This window comes from Lytechinus variegatus, chromosome 7 (assembly GCF_018143015.1).
Source record: "Lytechinus variegatus isolate NC3 chromosome 7, Lvar_3.0, whole genome shotgun sequence".
Classification (NCBI taxonomy): domain Eukaryota; kingdom Metazoa; phylum Echinodermata; class Echinoidea; order Temnopleuroida; family Toxopneustidae; genus Lytechinus; species Lytechinus variegatus.
The window spans coordinates 26,854,688-26,876,327 of NC_054746.1; the positions used below are offsets into that span (position 1 = coordinate 26,854,688).

Below are 21,640 nucleotides of genomic sequence, written 5' to 3' on the forward strand. Positions count from 1 at the left end.
ATTGGCGCAAATTAAAAGTTTATCGCTGTCGCAATTGGTGATTCTCAAATTGGCTCTGAGTGTGATTGAGCAACACTTTCGAGCTTTCGAGACCGGAGCAGACCCATGTCGTGATACAAAAACTTGAGTCTCCAGAATGAATGTGGATTAAATCTGCGATTTTGGAAGTGAACTCACTCTAGATTAAGTGAAATTTATTGACATATTAGTAATTAAGAGTTTTTGTGCTACTATTATAGGCTGAATGGCTAAGTAACTTTTCTTGCAGAGTCTGTATCTCACAAATACAACATGGCTATTAAAGAATTTTGCCCTAACTAAGACAGTTTTGAGTTGGAGTAATTGATGCTTTAAAGATTTGATCTTAACTGTTCACAGATAGCATGTCGGAGTCAGTGGGCAAACCTGCAAAATGTTGAATTAATCAAGAACCAGGAACAACACATACATGTAGTGGTCTTCTAGCTGCCGAGATTACTCTCTGATCCACCATGCATGATGCTTATGAGGCACGTCCTATCTTGGAGAAGCTTCCTCTACCTATAGAATCAATAGCCTGCCATGGTAAGTCTATGTTTTGCACAAGTTTTGCAGACAACAAGTTAGAGTAGGTCTGCATCCTAGTATTTATTTCCCATCATTCATTTTTTAATGGGTCGAGGTTAATGACCTGATGCCTCTGATCACCTCTGGTGAATAATAAGGAATTTTTTCATGCAGAACTAAATGGGCTATTCCACGGTTACGTTACATTTGGAGACACCTTGACTCATACTTGGAGCTTTAACTCCATTATTATTGATAGGAACCAAACATCTCCTTATCACAACAAAGTACACAGTCTGACTATCCTTTGTATAGAAACAAAACTTGGGAAATTCTATTATGCTCCTGGCAAATCTTTGGAATGTGTCGGTTACTCACGTTACATGATTTGGACATGCATAAAATGAAAAGTCGAGATAAGTGAAAAGTCTCCTCATACAAGGCTTTTATGAAAGTTGATTATATCCATTTCCAAGAATTATATTAGGGAGACAAATTTTGTATATAATTAAAAAAATAAAGAACACATTGTTTTTACTTGGGGTGCAGATAATATGGTTACTCACGTTACGGTTACTCACGTTACATTTTGTCCATGTATGGTTAACAACACACATGTCATTAAAAATTCAATAATGTGTGTAAAATTCATTGCTAGGAACATCAAAAAGAGATTTTATACCAAAAATTTGGACAATTGGAGCTTTATTAGGGAGTAGGAGGGAAAAGTATGATTTCGCTTACTAATTATGCATAAATTAGCATAATCGCTTAATACCAATTTGCATGAAATAAATTACTGTATAATATTCTAGATTATGTCCAAGACAACCTGCATGCAAATTTTCGGCGTGATCTTGCGGCCAATGGCCGAGATCTCAAGGGGGGCCTGGGAGCGTACAGGTAAGAGCATTCAATGTGTTGTTCCAACACTTTTTAAAGTTTGGTTAATCAAAACCAAGTCTTACTAATGCACTCTCGCATTGTGAATACTATATTCAATTTTGTGTGTGATTGTATGACCACTGATATTTTGATGAACAAAGAGTCGCATCAAAGAGATGTACCCTCATTTTGCTTTTAATTAATCAAAAATAACTTCTCAACACACCATGACACTTAAAACTTGACTCCCACAGAAAATGTTACCGAACTGAATAATTTTTACTGGTTACTCACATTACATGATGGTTACTCACGTTACAAAGTTACTCACGTTACAGTTTTTCTTCATCATTCTTATAAAAAAATTGTACTTTTTAATGATTTTGATAGTCATCACTGTGTCAAAGATTGTTTGAAGGAAGAGAATTTAAAATCCCACCAATTAACTGTGAAGAATTTTTCTCTCAGAAAACAAAGTCAGTTTTTTCGGTTACTCACTTTACATCACCTGAGCAGGTTGCAATATTCATTTTTGAATGAGTACTACAAATTTACTTGAAAAGCGGTTGTGTATTTTAAGTAATTTGACTCTTCTAAACTTCAGAAATATATAAAGTGGTATGTTGTTGCAATAACAAAATGGTAATAAGGCATATTTCATTTTTCACTATTTTTCTTATATTTTGGTACACAATGGAAGACACAACTTTTGACCATTTTTTTCCAAAGTATACATATGAAAATAAACTTTTTATTTCTAGTTCCTGAAACTATCATGTATGAAGGACTTAAAGTATTAAAAAATTCAAGAAAATATTGAATTTGAATTTTTAAGCTCATGTCCACCAACCTGTGGAATTGCCCAAATGCCCTTTATGATGAGGTTTTTGTCAAGGGTGTGTGAATCGAAACAGTAGTTTCATCATGGGCTAAGGACATATTTGCAATTTTTCGTGAGCTCCAAAATTCTAAGATAAAACTACTGTTCCGATCAATGTATTTGATGCGTTCTATGATTCAAAGTGTAAAAACTACCTAATGAGCACTACAAACCTCTCTCCAAAGGCTTGGTCCCAGCAGCCGTACTTTCAAGTGCGTGCTAACTTCTTGCAAAAATGTGGGCAAATTTTGGGGATCTGTTCATGGTGAGTACTGCCTCCATATGTATCATGGAGCACACACACACACGACGTAGCACTTTTACTGCATGAAGAACTTTTGCGGTCTGCTTGTGGGCTATGGATTCACCCCCACTACAGTTGATACTCGTGCCCTCTACTGTTCATATCACTTCCATGCACTTACAACTTGTGAGTAAGCAAGGACACTGTATGTTAGTAGCAAGTATAAGTACATCCTCCAAACAAAAATGTGGCAGTTGCACAGAGATCTTACGTTGTAAGCATGTTGCAAGCGCATCCAACTCACCACATGCATAATGTACAATGCACGAAACTGCTCATAGATGTGCGAGTGACGTACTGGTATGCTGACATATTCCCTCCCTACTTTTACCACTATCTCCTCACTTTTTTCAGAAAAATGTGGCAGCCGTTGCCTTAAAAAAAACGGACTAAAACATTTTCACCCAGTGAGCCAAATAAAGAGGTATTCCTTTGACCTTGTAGTAATTAATATTAAAGTTATTTACATGTACTTGCAATCCAGTGTGCATTGAATATTTCAACATGATTTGAAAATCAGCTGAAAAAAAATTACAACTTTCAGATATCAAGATTTACATGTAGCAGTAAAATTATCAGCATTTGGTTTTGATTTATGATTATCTTTCATTTGCAGGAGATCAATTGCTTGTGGGAACAAAACCAGGACACCTGCTGGTATACAGCATCACGGGAGGACAACGTAAGTAGTCCATCATTAGACTTTGTGAATAATATTGTATATTATCAATACATTTTGGAACAATTGCATTTTGCCTTTTTTCTGAAAAAGTGAATAAAAGGTATATTTTTATTTAAGGTACATAACTGCAATATAATTTTGGATGATTGTAGGCCTGTATTTTGGAGTAAAGGCCGAATTGGTTCAAAATATTAGCCAGTCGTATAAACTTTGCTATGACGTATTTCTAATATTAGGGATGGTAGCATATTTTAAACAGCAAGATGTTCCGTGTGTTAATATTCGGATCAAGCTTTACTTTGTTTATTCCAAAGTTGGGTTCCAGACCAACCGCAAGGTGTGTGACGGCCATTAAAAAAAAAGAAATCAGAAATGTGGTGGTTGTTTTTATTAAGATAAGACATTGGTCTTATTCAGTATTTAACTCCTTTTCCTTTTTAATGACCTCAATATTTCCTCTTGAATGTAGCTGAATTATTTATTCAAACTGGTTTTGTGGTTTTTTTCGTGGCTTGGAAATAACTAACAAAAACTAAAGGCCTGATCACACCGCCCGAGCATCATTGGAGCGGTAGGGAGAGAGGGTCAAATTTCGCTCACAAAATTGCGGGTAAAAAATCGAAAACAGAAAAAAAAACAATCGAAATCAAAAATGGTGAACGGTAGCGAGCAGTGATGATTTTTTCTCTCCGCTCCACGACTGCTCCAACAACGCTCGGGCGGTGTGACCAGGCCTTAAAATCACCAGAAATACACTTTGTTACAGCTAGGGTACATCTTATGCAGGGCAATACCTTGATAAGATGTTTAATATGTTTTATTTTTAATTTGTTTAATTAATTTGTTATACATGTACATCTTTTCCTTTCATTCTTTTGATTGCTAAATCAAATCATTACTTGCATCATTTGCATAATTTTATACTTTTGTTAGGTCATTCAAAATAATTTTATGGGTCATCTATCTATAGTAATGTTTTTTTCAAAATTTGACAAGTTTAAACATAGGTTAATGTACTGAAAGTCACATGGTTGTACTGTAAGTTTATCCCAATTGAAATACTTGTAGAAATTATGTTCCGTATGTGTGTGCTATCACAAATTATATTGCACTTGTTTGTATCAAGAGTATTTATGGTCTAGAGCAGACATGTACATGATATAGTCCTCACGTTGTGTGTTGTTCAGAGTATGACACTTCGTAGGCAGTGAAAGTAATCTCCCCAGTGTTCGATGTAAGTCATATTCATGTGACTGATTCAGGATTTAGGTGTCAGCTGTGCAGCTACCCAGCTGACTACATGTAGGTACATGTGTATGTGTTCACACTAGGCCTAGTTTCGAAAAAAGTAAGGGACATGTGCAGGCAGTCTTTAAGGTGATATTCACTGTGTTTACACATGTATTAGCTTTCGGTTCAGAACTAAAAGCCGATGCAGAATCGCTTTTGGTTTATCTTGCACCGCGTTACACGCTTCACAGCTCGCAGTGCGAGCTTTGACAGCATGACAGCGAGCTTTCGCGTACGCAAAAACTTGAAATGATCCGTGTACCAACAATATACGTCATGATAAAGACAACGCTGGATCCATGCGCTCATACAAGTACGTCATAATGGTAAAGTACATGTAAGTGAAATGCGCGCCATTGCTTATGCAGAATTGGCTTTCTGTTTACATGTAGAAAAAAAGCAGATTCTGCATCGACCCGCTGTTCTGAACCTACCTGTACTACTTTGGTGGTGCAAAATTGCTGATTCTGCACCGAGAGCCAATGCGAGTTAATTGTGTTTACACGCAACAAAAAAAATTAGATTCTGCATCGGCTCGCTGTTCTGAACTGCTAGCCGATGCAGCGTGGAAATATGGTAATTATTGGATACCTGTGTCTGGGAAGCTATGATAGCTTATAAATTGTGCAGGTGCTTCCGCATAATTCACTTTATGAAACAGATATGATTTTAATGATATTTAACATTTGTAAGTAATGCGGCATTATCCATCATAAATAGACGATGTGATAAAGCATACTGTAGGCCTACAGTAGAAGTGGCGTTACATGTACATTATATTTCGAAACACAAGTTTCTAAGTGCGTGAGGCAGGCTTAATTGTAGACATTGTTCACTATTATTGTTTGCAATGAAGCCTGCCTTAACACTACAATTTGCTGCAATCCAATTTTGGCAATAAACTGAAAAATTGGTGAGAGTTTTAAACCATGAACCTCATCTACCCGATTTTGATTTTGGGGGGTAAAAATATGGATATAAACTACATGGTATATGAATTTGTTGCAAGGTTAGTCACATATTTGAAGATAAGGGCTAATCGGGGTCCTGTAACATAACGATTAGCGATCAATCATACACATGATTTTTATGATTGATTGCACATTGTAAATGCAATCGATTGTAAAAAAATGTTCTGTGATGATTGCTATTAAAGCTTTGTGACACAGGCCCTTGTCTCACAACTGATATGTTCTGAAGAAATTTGTAAATAAATTATTCTTTTTCTGAAGCAAAAAAGGCTCTTGTCTCAAAATTATGATCAGTTACCTTCTATCATGGACCTATTACGGATGGACATTCAACGAATCGCCTCCTTTGGGCCAAAGACCGTCACAACTAATCCTTTGATAAACATAGCGCTGGCAGCTGACGCCCATCAAGCCGGTCGTAAAACACGCTATCACTGATGGACAGCAGAAATCAATTGTGCGCTGCTCCTACCCATTGTGATGTTGTTTGTTCACATTATCAAAAGCAATGCACAGCAGCGAACGTTAGCGCTATGAAAATGATTGCAGAAACAAGAAAACAGGCGTGCATAAACATATTTTTTACGTACATCGCAAATAACCGCACATAGAATGCATTGACATCACCTTGCAGATCAGTATATTTACGGCAAAGATGCAGTTGAAATTTGACAGAGAAATGTGCGAAATTTTTTTTTAAATGCATCTATTTTGGACAATATCGATGTCGATAGTAGCGCTTACCTTCGGTCAGAAGTTGACTTTCATTTGGGCGTAAAATTCCACAGGATTGATGAAATTTAGTGGGATTTTTTTTGATGGTCAGACGACAATCGCACATTATAGACAGTCTAAAATCATGCACTGAAAAACCAAATATGAATTGCGCATTGCATTTTAGGTAATGTAGGGACTTTCCGTTTTGGCAATCCGTTTGGTAATAGGTCCATGCTTCTATGTATGGCATGTAGTCAGGGTGAGGAAAGTCTATTTTCTGAATAAGGGGGTTGGTCTTTGTCGTACTTCTCTTCATGAAAAATTACACTTTGTCCTGGACCAAATAATTTTGGCTAAGGACTATTCAGCAATTTGGAGGCAATTTGCCCCCCCCCCCCCCCATTTAATTATTGGATACCTGTGTCTGGGAAGCTATGATAGCTTATAAATTGTGCAGGTGCTTCCGCATAATTCACTTTATGAAACAGATATGATTTTAATGATATTTAACATTTGTAAGTAATGCGGCATTATCCATCATAAATAGACGATGTGATAAAGCATACTGTAGGCCTACAGTAGAAGTGGCGTTACATGTACATTATATTTCGAAACACAAGTTTCTAAGTGCGTGAGGCAGGCTTAATTGTAGACATTGTTCACTATTATTGTTTGCAATGAAGCCTGCCTTAACACTACAATTTGCTGCAATCCAATTTTGGCAATAAACTGAAAAATTGGTGAGAGTTTTAAACCATGAACCTCATCTACCCGATTTTGATTTTGGGGGGTAAAAATATGGATATAAACTACATGGTATATGAATTTGTTGCAAGGTTAGTCACATATTTGAAGATAAGGGCTAATCGGGGTCCTGTAACATAACGATTAGCGATCAATCATACACATGATTTTTATGATTGATTGCACATTGTAAATGCAATCGATTGTAAAAAAATGTTCTGTGATGATTGCTATTAAAGCTTTGTGACACAGGCCCTTGTCTCACAACTGATATGTTCTGAAGAAATTTGTAAATAAATTATTCTTTTTCTGAAGCAAAAAAGGCTCTTGTCTCAAAATTATGATCAGTTACCTTCTATCATGGACCTATTACGGATGGACATTCAACGAATCGCCTCCTTTGGGCCAAAGACCGTCACAACTAATCCTTTGATAAACATAGCGCTGGCAGCTGACGCCCATCAAGCCGGTCGTAAAACACGCTATCACTGATGGACAGCAGAAATCAATTGTGCGCTGCTCCTACCCATTGTGATGTTGTTTGTTCACATTATCAAAAGCAATGCACAGCAGCGAACGTTAGCGCTATGAAAATGATTGCAGAAACAAGAAAACAGGCGTGCATAAACATATTTTTTACGTACATCGCAAATAACCGCACATAGAATGCATTGACATCACCTTGCAGATCAGTATATTTACGGCAAAGATGCAGTTGAAATTTGACAGAGAAATGTGCGAAATTTTTTTTTAAATGCATCTATTTTGGACAATATCGATGTCGATAGTAGCGCTTACCTTCGGTCAGAAGTTGACTTTCATTTGGGCGTAAAATTCCACAGGATTGATGAAATTTAGTGGGATTTTTTTTGATGGTCAGACGACAATCGCACATTATAGACAGTCTAAAATCATGCACTGAAAAACCAAATATGAATTGCGCATTGCATTTTAGGTAATGTAGGGACTTTCCGTTTTGGCAATCCGTTTGGTAATAGGTCCATGCTTCTATGTATGGCATGTAGTCAGGGTGAGGAAAGTCTATTTTCTGAATAAGGGGGTTGGTCTTTGTCGTACTTCTCTTCATGAAAAATTACACTTTGTCCTGGACCAAATAATTTTGGCTAAGGACTATTCAGCAATTTGGAGGCAATTTGCCCCCCCCCCCCCATTTTATTATTTTTTTTTGCCCAATGATGGTGATCTTTTGCAACATACTATGTACATGTATCATGTGTAGTAATACGCAGGTTGTACATGTACATGTAAGTAAAGCTGACAGATGATTTTCTGACAATGGACTTTAAACTGAACGTTGTAGCTGAATCTATTTCAACAGTTTTTCTCTCATAGCTTTTACACATGTTTTTTCTTTTTATTATAATTTCTAATTGTTTGTCAGTGGGTACATTTAAAGTGGATCTCCTCAAGTCTTTCAAGTCATTTTCTAAGAAGCCAATTCAACAACTAGAATGCATTCCGGAGATGCAGATTGTCATTAGTCTTTCAGGTAAGAAAATCACATTAATAAATTTGCTCAATCCATTCACTGTGTTGATGACAACACATACAAAATCAATAGTTAGGCCTATATTTATATACATGTGTGTTGTCACTGTTTTCATAAAAAAAGGGTAGCAGCATTTATTGTATTGTCAGAATTGTTATAGAAAGTTTTACTTTTTTAGATTATGTTTTTGTCATCTTTTAAATCATTTGAAAGAAATGGTGCTGCTAGCCTTAAAGGGAAAATGAATAGCAATATAAATGAACTCTACATCTTCAGTAGACAATTCGTATCTAAAATGTAAAATTTGATTTGAAACTTACATGAATTTTGACTCAGCGATTGACTCGTTTAACCCCAGGTTCAATGTAGTGATCTCGTTGGTGCTCTCGTGCCAGTACTAAAGTGAATGCATGCATGCCTTTATTCAACACTGGCCGATGTGGCTCAACCGCATATGCCGTTTACTGGGGTTTAGGAGAGAAATTTACCCGCATATTTCTCTGCAAAATTTAGACCGTTTTTGGTGAATTTTTGCCGTATGTTTTTCATTTTTGAAGCACTAGCACAGTGCGCTGCCTGAGCATGGAGTAGACCCCAAAGTTAGAAATTTGGCCTGTTCGCTGCAACCGATAGATGGCGCGCCATATTGTGAATCAACCAAATTGGGTGAACTTCAAAGCTCAATAGCAAAAAATTGATCACATGAACTCTAGTTATTTTTTGCGTATGGGGATTCGACATATTCAGGTGCAAAAGAAGCTGCAAAATGTGATGAAAATGACATGGATTTCATTTGAACTATGGAACGTCGTTAATTCATTTTGGCTTTATTGAAAATCTAAATGAAACCGTTAATTCATGTCAATAGCTCTTTATGCATCTAGAGGACTTTAGAGAGTGGATTCTGCACATTACAAGTCACTTACAGTATTATATTTTATTTTTGAGGTCTTTAATAAGGTATGTGATTTTGATTTTATCAAAACATTGTTTATAGTACAATATCTAGGGATATACATGTAAGTGAGACCATCAGAGATTGAATTGTTGTGAAATTGTACGCTCTCAGCCTATATGTAGTCTAGTTTAAGTATGAAAACTTTAAGTTTAAAAAATGTCTTTTTATTGATTTTTTCCCTGAAAATGTTGATGATAAACTGTTTATTTTGCATGGGGTATAGTGTTGCTAAAAACATGAAGGCAAGATACACTTATGAACACTTATCACAAGGTTTGTAAACTAACCTTTAACTAACCTCTCACTTTACTGGCATTTTTTTTTACATTCTAGCTGAGCTTTGATGATTCATCTTTATTCATAGTTTAGTAATAAACTGTGTCTGTGTGTGAAACATACATGTACAAGTTATAGTAAGATTTTTTTTAAGTAGCATGACTAATACTGTATCTACAATTTGGAGATTCCTTGGTTGTAAATTACAAGCCAAATTGTTGAACCCTTTGCAGAGCTTGTTTGACACAACCTGGAACATGTAATATTAAGCTTATACATACATGTAGTTCAATTAATGATCGATCACACATAATGATCAATGGATCATCCAATCATGTATATCAGTCCAATGATCAATCCAGAAAGTTTGTGTAACTGGTCCCTTGTCACAGGCTTCTTGAAAGTATAGGTCTATGTTATGATTCATATAACTTTGGTGTGTTGGGTCGTATTCAGGTGAATTCAATCAAAACATTTGATTAGGGAGGCAAGCTGTCCTGATTAAAGCCACATTTTATCAAATAATCTCATCATGATCATCGGCGGATCCAGGGGGGGTGCGCAGGGTGCGCGCGCCCCCCCTAATATTTGAGCGGCGCCTTTGGCGCCGCTCAAAATAAAAAAATAAAAAAAAGTAAAAGAAAGAAAAGGCGCCGCTTGAAAAATTAAAAATAAAGGAAAGAAAGGGAAAAGGCGCTGCTTAAAAAAAAATATACACTGATATAACATTAGCAACAGTAAAGGAAAGACTATCCCCAGCAAAGCGTAATCATATCATCTTCCTTATTTTTTCTTTTAACTACCCTTTTCCCAACAACTTCGCCGGTAGCAGTGCGCTGCCTGCATATAACTGGCGCCAATCAAGAATAATCAGCGCCACCTTAATCTAAATCGGCGCCGGACAAGAATATTCGGCGCTATTTAGTTATAAATCGGCGCCAGTCAAGAAAAATCGGCACTGCCAGAGTCTTAACCGGCGCCGATCAAGGATAATTAGCGCCACCTAAATCTAAATCGACGCTGGACAAGAACAATCGGCGTCATCTGGTTATAAATCGGCGCCGGTAAAGAAAAATTGGCGCTGCCTGAGTTTAACCGGCGCCGATCAAGGATAATCAGCGTCACCTATATCTAAATCATGGCTGGTCAAGAATAATCAGCACCACCTGGTTAAAAAATCGGCGCCAGTCAAAAATAATCGGCGCCTCCTGGTTCTAGATCGGCGCCAGTCGATTATGGATTGCCGCTGCCTGAATCTTACGTAACGTCGGTAAAAATAATCAGTACTACTTGTTTAAATCGGCGCTGGTCAAGCCAAATCGGCGCTGCCTTTGTCTTAACCGGCGCCACCTAAATTTAAATCGGCGTCGGTCAAGAATGATCAGCGTCCCCTGATTTCAATAAATAAGCGCCGGTAGAATAATGAAGAAGGGCCTATTGCTAACCAAATCTAGATCGGCGCCGCGGTCAAGAATGATCGTTTTGCCCTCCCCAATAATTCCGCATGTGCAAAAACAATAAGATGGTAATGTTACACAGAAATCAGCAAACGAGATTGAGCTACACAACTCGTTCTTTATCAAAAATCGTGCTCAAATTATCCGCTTTTCAGATTGGAACATAAAAATTTTCAGCTCGCGCTTCGCGCTCGCATCATTTCTGTAGCAAAACCCCATACTTTTCATGATTAAATAGGTGAATAGAATGTCCCGTTTTTAGTTCTGAACCTCAAAAGAACTCCCGCTTCGATTTGCAATAATCTTTTGTTGGATATAATCTTGTTCTTTATTAAAACGTACATTAAACTGTAATGTTTTCAGATCGAAATATCAAAATTTTAAGCTCGCGCTTCGCGCTCGCGCTTCGCGCTCGCATTTTTTTTAGTTACCCATCTTAATCATTGGTACCAAGAATGCTTAGAATATCAAGCTTTCTGGTCAGAATATAAGTAAATTTCAGCTCGCCCTCGGCACTCGCATTATCTGTGTAGTGAGATATGTATCCTCCTCATGAGTTACTACAAACAGTCCTAAACAGGCACCTTTTTCCTGTTTTCAGGTCAGTATACTTTAAAAATTTCAGCTCGCGCTTCGTGCTCGCATTTATTTGTCGGTGAAATATGTGTCTCTATCTCATGAGTCATATATATATATATATATATATATATATATATATGCATGTGTGTGTGTGTGCGTGTTTTGACAGGGTCAGGCATTACCCCTTTTTCTTTTTCAACATTTTCTTTTATGGCGCCGGTGAAGTGCAAAAATATGTGCGCCGCTCGGCAGTGCGCCCCCCCTTTCGCCAAAAGCTGGATCCGCCTATGATGATACCTTTCAATAGCAATTTACCATATCTATGAAAAGTGTCATTTTAAAATGCTCATTGTGTTAATCTGCTCTGCCTTTTTATTCATTGTAAAATAAAGTTATTTGTTGGGAACCCCAATGTGTTGCCAGTCATGGTAACCTGAAAACCATACAATATTCCACATGAGCTACATGTATATGATATAGGTTATAATATAAACACATTATTACACAAGTCATGATTGATATTTGTGTTTCGGTCAAAATTAACTTTTAAATGTAATCTCCGAATGTAGAAACTTCACAAACTCTCTGTCTCTCCATAGTCAAATAAAATGATTATGTGATGTGAATGTACCAATACTAGTGTTATTCTAGATAATTTAAGCAACAGACTCGGGGCTGTCTGTATACATGTAGATTTTGACATTAATACTGACAGAATACTACTCTGATGAGTGGTATGAGTCATTCAATTCTCCAGTTCAAGTGGATAATCCCAGTGGTCTCTCACATGACTTTTTTTCAACTGGTTGTAGTTTTGATACGCTGTGTTTTTACTTGGTAAATTTAACGCCATTGATGAAAGTTCTCCAAGGTCTTGTTTTGCTATCACCTGGGATAATACTCCCCCCCCCCTTCACAATATCATTGTTTCCTGCAGAAAGCTGTATCTCTGTGAAATTCTAGCAATCATACTTCCTATAAAGTGAGTTTATCAGTGATTGTTGCCTACGACAGATATCCACACATATTATTTTCAAATTCTTCCTATTCAAATCACACTCTGACTATTCTTACTTTTGTCATGTTGACACTGAAGTGTAATAGTTCATTGACAATTTTGGTTGTCATTTTACTTACATCTATTCTTTGAAAAATATGTTATTACCGAGGGCTATTTATGTAGTTGTGATTTTGCCAAAAATGTTAGCATAATTACCATTGATATAGAAACCATTTACTGGACTATACATGTACATGTAGCTTGAACATCTTGAAAGGAATAGAACATACAAGCATTATGAATTTGATATGGATATCATTATGTCTCTATAGATGCTGTTATTAACGTGCATGAGCTGAATCATTTCACATCAATCACAAGCATTGCCAAAACCAAGGGAGCTACCCTATTCTCTACATACATGCAGGTAAGATTAATGATGTAGTCATTAGAAAACAGAATTCAGAGAATATGTTAATCTTATGACTGATCAATTGGCTGTCTTTATATTACAGAATATCAATCAAGGTTTGACATTGATACAGTGTAGGAAATAATTTTTCAGGGGCTATCTTTTTTCCACACTGGGGTAATTGCGGAATTTGGGGGGCTATTTCTATCATTTTAAGGGATCCTTTTTGGGGATAACAAGCAATTATGCAGTGAAAGCAAATATCATTCTGCTATAGTTAGAATTTTTTATTTTCTAAATAGTCTCAGAGCTCTGTTGCAAGTTTAATTTTGAGTCAGCATCATAACTATATTATATTTCATTCATTCAAGATTTCAATTATGGTAAACAAAATGATAATGCACAGATATACGTGTAAATGTAAAGTGAATGTAAGTAACCGGTACTTTGTACTGCTATCACAGGATGTGGTCCGTTCACGTACTGGCTGTAGCCAGGGTAATAACAGAGATGCCAACCCTCCCGATTTCATCGGGAGGCTCCCGAAAATTCATCCCAACTCCCGCCCTTACGATTACCATCCTTATCCTCCCAAAATTACGATTTTTTTGCATTGATCAAATTGGATTGGAAGGACATGTAACGTCTGCTAACTTTAGCATGTAGTAACTCCATTACATTCGCTGCTACTAAATTCTGTGTGAAAAGTAGACAAATAAGGAGCAGCGAAAAGCTGGTGCATGTGATGTGCCAGATGGGAATCCACTGTGCACCAGGCCGGTAGGCCCGGCTAGCTTCGCGAGGCGTGTGCGCTCGCGGCCACTGGATTTGTCGAGTCGTGCGGTGGAATATCGGTGTGTGATTTCGGCGTATTGATGGGTTGATATTGACACGAAATGGCGGAAAATCAACAAAAGAAGACCAAGAAATGGTCTCAGAGGTATAAGACTGAATACATTCTCCAGTACATGTGTGTTCGGAAGTCGGAAAGAGGAATTTACCATGCATTTTGCGCAATTTGCAGCGTGGACATTTCAGTTTAGCAGGGAGGTCGTGATGATAAATTCGGAAGCACTTTTGTTCGGGAGCAAACGGCATAGGCCTACGGACATTGCGATGACAAGATCTTCGAGCTCCACTAGTACCCTGTTGTCTTTATTTCACCAAGCAAGGGACCAGCGCTGAGCTTTTCTTTACTGGATTTATAGTGGAACATAACCTGCCTATAGCCGATAGTGAATATTGTTGTTGAACAGGTACTTCTTTTGTCCCCTCATTTTTTATTTACAATGTGAAAATGCATATGATATTTTTAATGTTAAAAAAGTGAGAACAATGTTTATTTCAAAACATGTGAAATGCCCCAAAATAAGGGTCAGATTGCACCAGAGAGCATCTAGAAACCCCGGCCGCAAGGGTCGAGCGCTATGCGCTCGAGATGTGCGCTACGCGCACATAATTTGGTGGCGGTTGCAAATCCTCCCTAATTCTGATTTCCAAAAGTTGGCATCTCCGTAATAATGACAATTAATACCTGAGAACTCGGCAGAATGGGTATTATTATTTTGTCATTTTTTATCAACAGAAAGTGAATAGTGGAGGAGGTGTCCAGTTTACTCTGAAGCTATGTGTAGCTGTCAAAAGAAAACTTCAACTATTCATCTGGAAAAATAGAACATTTGAAGAACTCAAGGTAAGGGGTTATGTTCCATTATTTCAGTCAAATGACAATGTTCTTCTCTCCTCTTGCATAGAAGTATTTCAACAGATTTGATTTCTCTTTTCAATACTCTTTGAAATTTCAGAGATGTTCATTGAAAGAAAGACATCATGTTCACTAAATTCATAGATTTGAGATTAATTTTAAAATTATAACTGTTCAATATAGATTACTCACAACATGAATCATCTTTTATTGGTGCACAAAGTGGAAGCTGAATATAGTTGTGTGTTTTATTATTTATGAGAATAACCAGTGGTTACTTGTATCATACTTCAAAGTTCAAATATTTTAAAGCCACTCTGGAGAAGTTCACAGTTGGCAATAATTTTGAGAGTCTTTATAATTTAAGTCTTTATAACAAGGTGGATTTTTTGTCATTAGAGATAGTTATGAGCAATATCCTAGAAAATAATGAAGATTCATCTATTAAAATACCTTGGAGAATGTAGAGAAATAAGCAAAGAAATGTGAAATGATTATTAGTAGCGCAATCCAGGGCCCTGTCTTACAAAGAGTTGCGATTGATCTGATCAGTGACAACTATGGACGGCCAGTGACGTCAACATCTATAATGCAAATTTTCTTCAAAATATTTTCTAGATATGATGTCTTGCATTCATCATTCTCTTGAAGATTCAGTGTGATTTTCTTTGATTTACTATTAAAAAGGATAATGTGTCAATTTCCTGTAGAAGAAATTATGGTATGGATGGATTTCCATACAGTTGTGATTGATTGGATCAATCATATCTCTTTGTAAAATGGAGCTTGTAATATTGAATGTGGGAAAGCACAGGTGGGCATACATTGCATATGTATGGATTTGTAAAATCTTGGAAATAGACCGGAATAATAAAATAATAACGTGCTTATTTTCTTCCAGAATCATTGACAAGTACATTTCGTTGGTATAAGTACTTCAACTCATTCTGAAATTGTATTAAACTACCAATGAAATTTATATTTTGTATGTTGTTTCATGATCATTTCCTGTTTGAAAATGATTTCAGCCTGATCTAGGAGTTCCTGATGTTCCAAAAGCTATGTCATGGTGTGAAAACTCCCTCTGTGTTGGCTTCAAAAGAGACTACTTTCTCATCAATGTAAGCAGTTTTCTTCTTTTAATATTGTAAAAAAATTTTAGGGTCTTGTGAATTTGATGAAGTAGAATGTAGTATATCAAAGTTTCCATTGAATATGTAATAAGCTTTCAGAGGGAAATGAACAGGAAATATGCAAAAAAAAAACAGGAAATATGGTAAGTATTTACAAAATAGGTATTCAGGAAAATCTTTTATGTTTTATCATTCTGTATCTAAAGTAATCGTACATTAATATCCATACCCATGTGATAATAAAAACCACATTCTTAAATAAAAGCAATCACCCTATCAACATTTATCAAAATATTATTGATGGTGGCAAAACATTTGCTTCTGTGACATTTGCTCTGGTGTGTATTTGAGTTTTGTCAGACGTGTATCAATCAGATATGATTATTTACGTCTGGGACCGACCTTTAACGTCACCATCCGAAAGACGTGACCAGGGCTCGAACCTCTGCATCAATTTGTAACTTCCCCACAGCTTGGATTACAGGCGCACGCCACAACGCCTGGTCTTGATATCTCAGAGGGCATATGGTTAGAGTTACGATTGTAAAAAAGTTTTTGGTTCAGGATGATGTTAAGATGAGGATTAGGGTTTATTTAGTTTTGGAGGTTAGATTTCATGTTTGGCTTAACATGTAGATTTTCCATCGGAGTAATTGTCGCCAGAGCAAATGTTATGGAACCATTATTGATAGATACTTTGATTATACATGTAAGTTAAATAATACTTGTACTTCTTTCTCCTTGTGTGCAATTTCTATTCACTAAAGTTTGTTGTCAATCACTGGTAAGTGGGGGGAAAATTGGGGTTATGCAGCTTGATCAGATATGCCCATTCTCAGAGTCATGGAATCACTGTGTTGAAACTAAAAAAAAACAAAAATAGAGTACAGATGATATATTCTACCATGAATAACTCATAACATACTTCTTTAGCTTCTTGTCTTACCAGTGATTTGGTGGAAAAGTAAATCGAATAAATTATATGAAGTAATAAGAAATTTCTGGTGATGAAGTATAGTCTCCAGACTTATAGTCACAATTCTAGAGACTGAACTTCATCACCAGAAAGAAATCTTCTACATGTATTAAATCATTCAAAGAAGCATGAAAATTATTATTGTGAAATTGGCATCTTTCCAAACTTCCAACTGTTTGAACTGAGCAGGTTCATTATTTTATTTACTACGGTATTCAATCTGATTTATCAATATTGCTTTGAAAGAAGTCCCTACAGTATCAAACTCGGAAAAATGCCAGTCGGAAATTTTGTCATACTGAATTCAGAAATTTCCATAGGCTTTTTCCAGTAGGCAATGGGTTAAAGGACAAGTCCACCCCAACAAAAACTTGATTTGAATAAAAAGATAAAAATTCAACAAGCATAACACTAAAAATTTCATCAAAATCGGATGTAAAATAAGAAAGTTATGACATTTTAAAGTTTCGCTTATTTTTAACAAAACAGTTATATGAACGAGCCAGTTACATCCAAATGAGAGAGTCGATGATGTCACTCACTCACTATTTCTTTTGTTTTTTATTGTTTGAAATATGAAATATTTTGATTTTCTCGTCATTGTCATGTGAAATGAAGTTTCATTCCTCCCTGAACACATGGACTTCCATTATTCTAACATTTTGTGCTTCAGGCAAGGAGGTCCTAATCATCAAATTCATAAAAATTGAAATATTTTATAATTCAAACAATAAAAAAACAAAAGAAATAGTGAGTGAGTGACATCATTGACTCTCTCATTTGGATGTAACTGGCTCGTTCATATAACTATTTTGTTAAAAATAAGCGAAACTTTGAAATGTCATAACTTTCTTATTTTACATCCGATTTTGATGAAATCTTCAGCATTGTGCTTGTCTGATTTTTCTCTATTGATTCAAATCAAATTTTTCTGAGGTGGACTTGACCTTTAATATACATGTATGTGATTCTTTATATTACAGATTGACAATGGTCAGCCCAAGGATCTGTTCACAACAGGCAATGCCTCTCAAGCTGAACCTACCGTCACCAAACTTTCTGAGGACATGCTTGCCCTGGGCAGGGATAACATGAGTATTATCATCGATTCAGAGGGACAACCAGCCAAAAAATATGCCCTTACTTGGTCAGACATTCCATTAGTATTAGGTAAGACTACCCACTCTTAAAAAAAAATGAAATTTGAATGATGATGATTCCAATGAAAAATAAAGCCAAACCAAACTAGAACATGCTTACAATCACAAACTCTAAATTTCAGTCATGATTACAATAGCAATCATCATTACAATGATGATTCAAGATTCATGTGTGAAAAGGCCCTAGGTACCATACATAGTCAAATCATGATTATTTATTGGTTGTGGTATAGTTTTAATGAGCTAGGTATTTCTATTTGTTTATCTGTTCATATGTCTATTTTTATTATGGAAATGAATAAATTCAATAAATAAATTAACTGATTAATTATAAATGAATGAATAGATAAAATGAGTAGACAGACAGACAGATAGGATAGATAGATAGATATAGATTAAAAAAAAGTCCATTTCTGTGGGGATTTGTGCATTGGGAAGAATTCCCTCTGAACTGTTTGTTAAGGGTTTCCTAAAATAAGACAGTTACTTTAATAATGTACGTTGAAACTGTTGGCAGAATATATCATCAAGAGTAATGTATTTTCCATCTCGTGATATATTTCTTATTCAGTAGCATCTTGGTAAAGATAGTGTTTTTTTAAGTTAATGAAAACTATTTTGCTGTCTACTTGATTTTCATGTCATGATATTTGTATATACAAATGCCATTTTTTCTTGATATATATTCAGAACACGACCAGCCATATATCATCGCTGTGCTTCCAAAGTATGTAGAAGTGAGAACGGTTGATCCAAGGTTACTAGTACAGAGTATAGAAGTAGACAAACCAAAATACATTACACAAGGAAGGTAAGTGAACTCTCCATAGGCTGCAATATATATATCATTATATCATGCAGCTACAATCAGGGGTGGTATTCTTAAAATTGTCTAAACTTTTCTTGTAAGTCAGCAAGATAACAGCTTGCTAAAATTCTCTTAAACTGGTATTCTGAAAATTGCCTTATCTCTGTAAGAATGTCCCCTATTTTATCTCTGACACACCATTATTTCATCATCAACCAATCATTAAGCTTGTTCCATGCTTAGGTCAACCAGTAGAAGCATCTCTTCTGAAAAATAATGAATCGCATTGTTGATATGAGGCGTAATTTCCTTGCGCCCCGACGCTTATGCTTGTGCGCTTCTGTGCTAAAAATACACGTGGCTCTTTTCAAAGACATATGTTCTCTGAAAAGATTCATCGTTTCGAGCACCAATTTTTTTAATTGCTGAAAAGTCTACCAATCCGTTGTTGTAATGTCTTTGGAATGTCTCCTTTTGTAAAACATGATGTTCTTGCGGGATGCAGCAAGAAATAATTATTTCAGACAGACAAATATTGCATGCAACAATAAGTTACAATAGCCCTTACCTCTTTTAAAATTTCTTGTATTTTCCAAGGAAGTTAACAGAAGGCAAAGAAAAGAGAACTTTTAGTATACCTTTTATCTCAATATGTTATCTTGCGCAAAGGGATACTTATGCGCCATTTTTACTTAACGCATAATTCTAGCTCTGATATCATACACGCTCAGCAAAAGTTACAAGAAAATTTGCAAGAAAAGATACAAGAATTTTGGGAATATGGATTTATTGTAACTCTAAAGGTACAAGAATATTTCTCTTAAGAGAATTTTCAGAATACGGTCCCTGGTCATTAGATTTGAGAGAAATATGATGAGGAAATGTTTTTTTTTTAATTATGGAGTTTATTACATTTCTCTTTTGTTATACATCAAAGCTTGGAATCAGTACATGTATGTAATAGTTCATTAAATTGATGACATATTTTAGTTTATTTGGTTTTGTATTTCCTCCACATTTATTATTTTGCTAGCCACAGATGGTTTGTCTCCTGTCACTTCCACTATTTTACTCTATTTATTTTGTGTTATTTATTAGTCCAAGACTGGTCCCTTTATCTCTCTTATACAGCTTATTTTTTTTATCCACAAGCAAACATAATTCATGCATGTATATAATTATTTTCTCTGTTTTTCTGAATTTTGTATTTTGTCATGTGTTTTACTAAAAAAGATGCATTCGTGATGAAATTCATGAAGTAAAGTCAAATGAAAATCAAAATGAAATCAAATATTTTTTTCAGACTAAGAACTTAAAATGAAGGTACACATGCTGTTGTTGACTATAATGTTTATTTAGGATTATCAAATCATCAGATACATTCTCTCTTGAACTCTAATTACACTAATCTGTTACTTTCCATTTGAACATTTTTATTTTCTATTTTGCAGTGGTCATGTTTATGTAGCATCTAATAACTTCATCTGGAGGTTAGAGCCTGTTCCATTGCCAAGACAGATTCAACAACTTGTAGATGACAAACAGTTTGAATTAGCCCTCCATCTTGCTGTGAGTATATCTGATGAAGTATACACTCAATCTTCTTGATCAAATTTGAGTTGAGGGAGAGTGAAAATACTCTCATTTATTTCTTTCAATAATATATACTTGTAAAAACATACAAATATCATACATTTGAACATTAATATACAAATATAATCATGAAACATTCAGATGAGATATTAAAAAAAATGATGAAAGAAAAAGGTGTCCCAGAAAGACTCAAAGGCTTGAAAAAAGGGATACCAAGAATGACTATAGAATATGATTCACAAGTACTGGGGTCTTTTGCATAAAACTTTTTACCTGAGAAAACTCTGGTAAAACTGAAAACTAAGGTTAGTCTGATTTCTGCCATTGACTTTAACACAGGGCAAAAACTCCGTTAAAAACAACCTGAGTTTTCTCAGGTAAAAAGTTTTATGCAACAGGCCCCAGGAATGCATCGCCACAACAGTAACATTAATCATCATAACTATCATACACAGAGCTGGATACATGTATAAAGAAAAGTAAAAGACTAGAGTTTGATTATGATGATCGGCGGGCACGTCGTCAGTACTTTTTTCAAACCAAAACACTGACGACATGCCAGCCGGTCACTAAGGGAACCATTAAGAAAAAAATATTGAGTATGATGAACATATTATTCATGACAGTAATTTAATACTTATGTTATATATACTATCAGTATTTAAAGCTTTACCAAAAAAATCTCAAAGCACTTTATTGTATTGCAGCATACTTTATCATAGCTTCCCTTTGTTGTCATTGTAATGTTGGAGAATTAAGGGACCAAGGGAGTTTTGCAAGAACCTATTTCCATTGATTGTCAATTTTGATTTGCAGCTTTCCCATTGAAAGATCAATTTTAACTATACATTCTCTGCAGCTGAAATTGATCTATCAATTGTATATTTGTACTTGATTGCAAATACTGCAGCTAATTTGAAAGAATGCGATTGATGTTGGGATCTAAACTTGACTTTAAATTGATAACAAGTTCATGGCAACTTCCCCTTTTATTGGTCGGGTCAGAACAAGGAAATCTGTCACAGCTTATATTTTATAGAAGGCGATGAAAATC

At 35.7% G+C, this 21,640-nt stretch overlaps 1 protein-coding gene across 1 annotated transcript in view; it reads left to right on the top strand.

Moving 5' to 3' along the window:
* The window catches only part of LOC121418881 (vam6/Vps39-like protein), a 41,644-nt gene that overhangs the window by 10,128 nt on the left and 9,876 nt on the right, over positions 1-21,640 (top strand). Inside the window, exons 2-10 of the mRNA XM_041613071.1 lie at positions 379-564; positions 3,232-3,297; positions 8,422-8,529; positions 13,132-13,226; positions 14,797-14,904; positions 15,945-16,037; positions 18,009-18,195; positions 18,876-18,996; positions 20,445-20,562. Of these exons, the coding sequence (XP_041469005.1) occupies positions 492-564; positions 3,232-3,297; positions 8,422-8,529; positions 13,132-13,226; positions 14,797-14,904; positions 15,945-16,037; positions 18,009-18,195; positions 18,876-18,996; positions 20,445-20,562 (969 nt within the window). The 5' untranslated portion in view covers positions 379-491. The remainder of the gene's footprint in view (positions 1-378; positions 565-3,231; positions 3,298-8,421; positions 8,530-13,131; positions 13,227-14,796; positions 14,905-15,944; positions 16,038-18,008; positions 18,196-18,875; positions 18,997-20,444; positions 20,563-21,640) is intronic.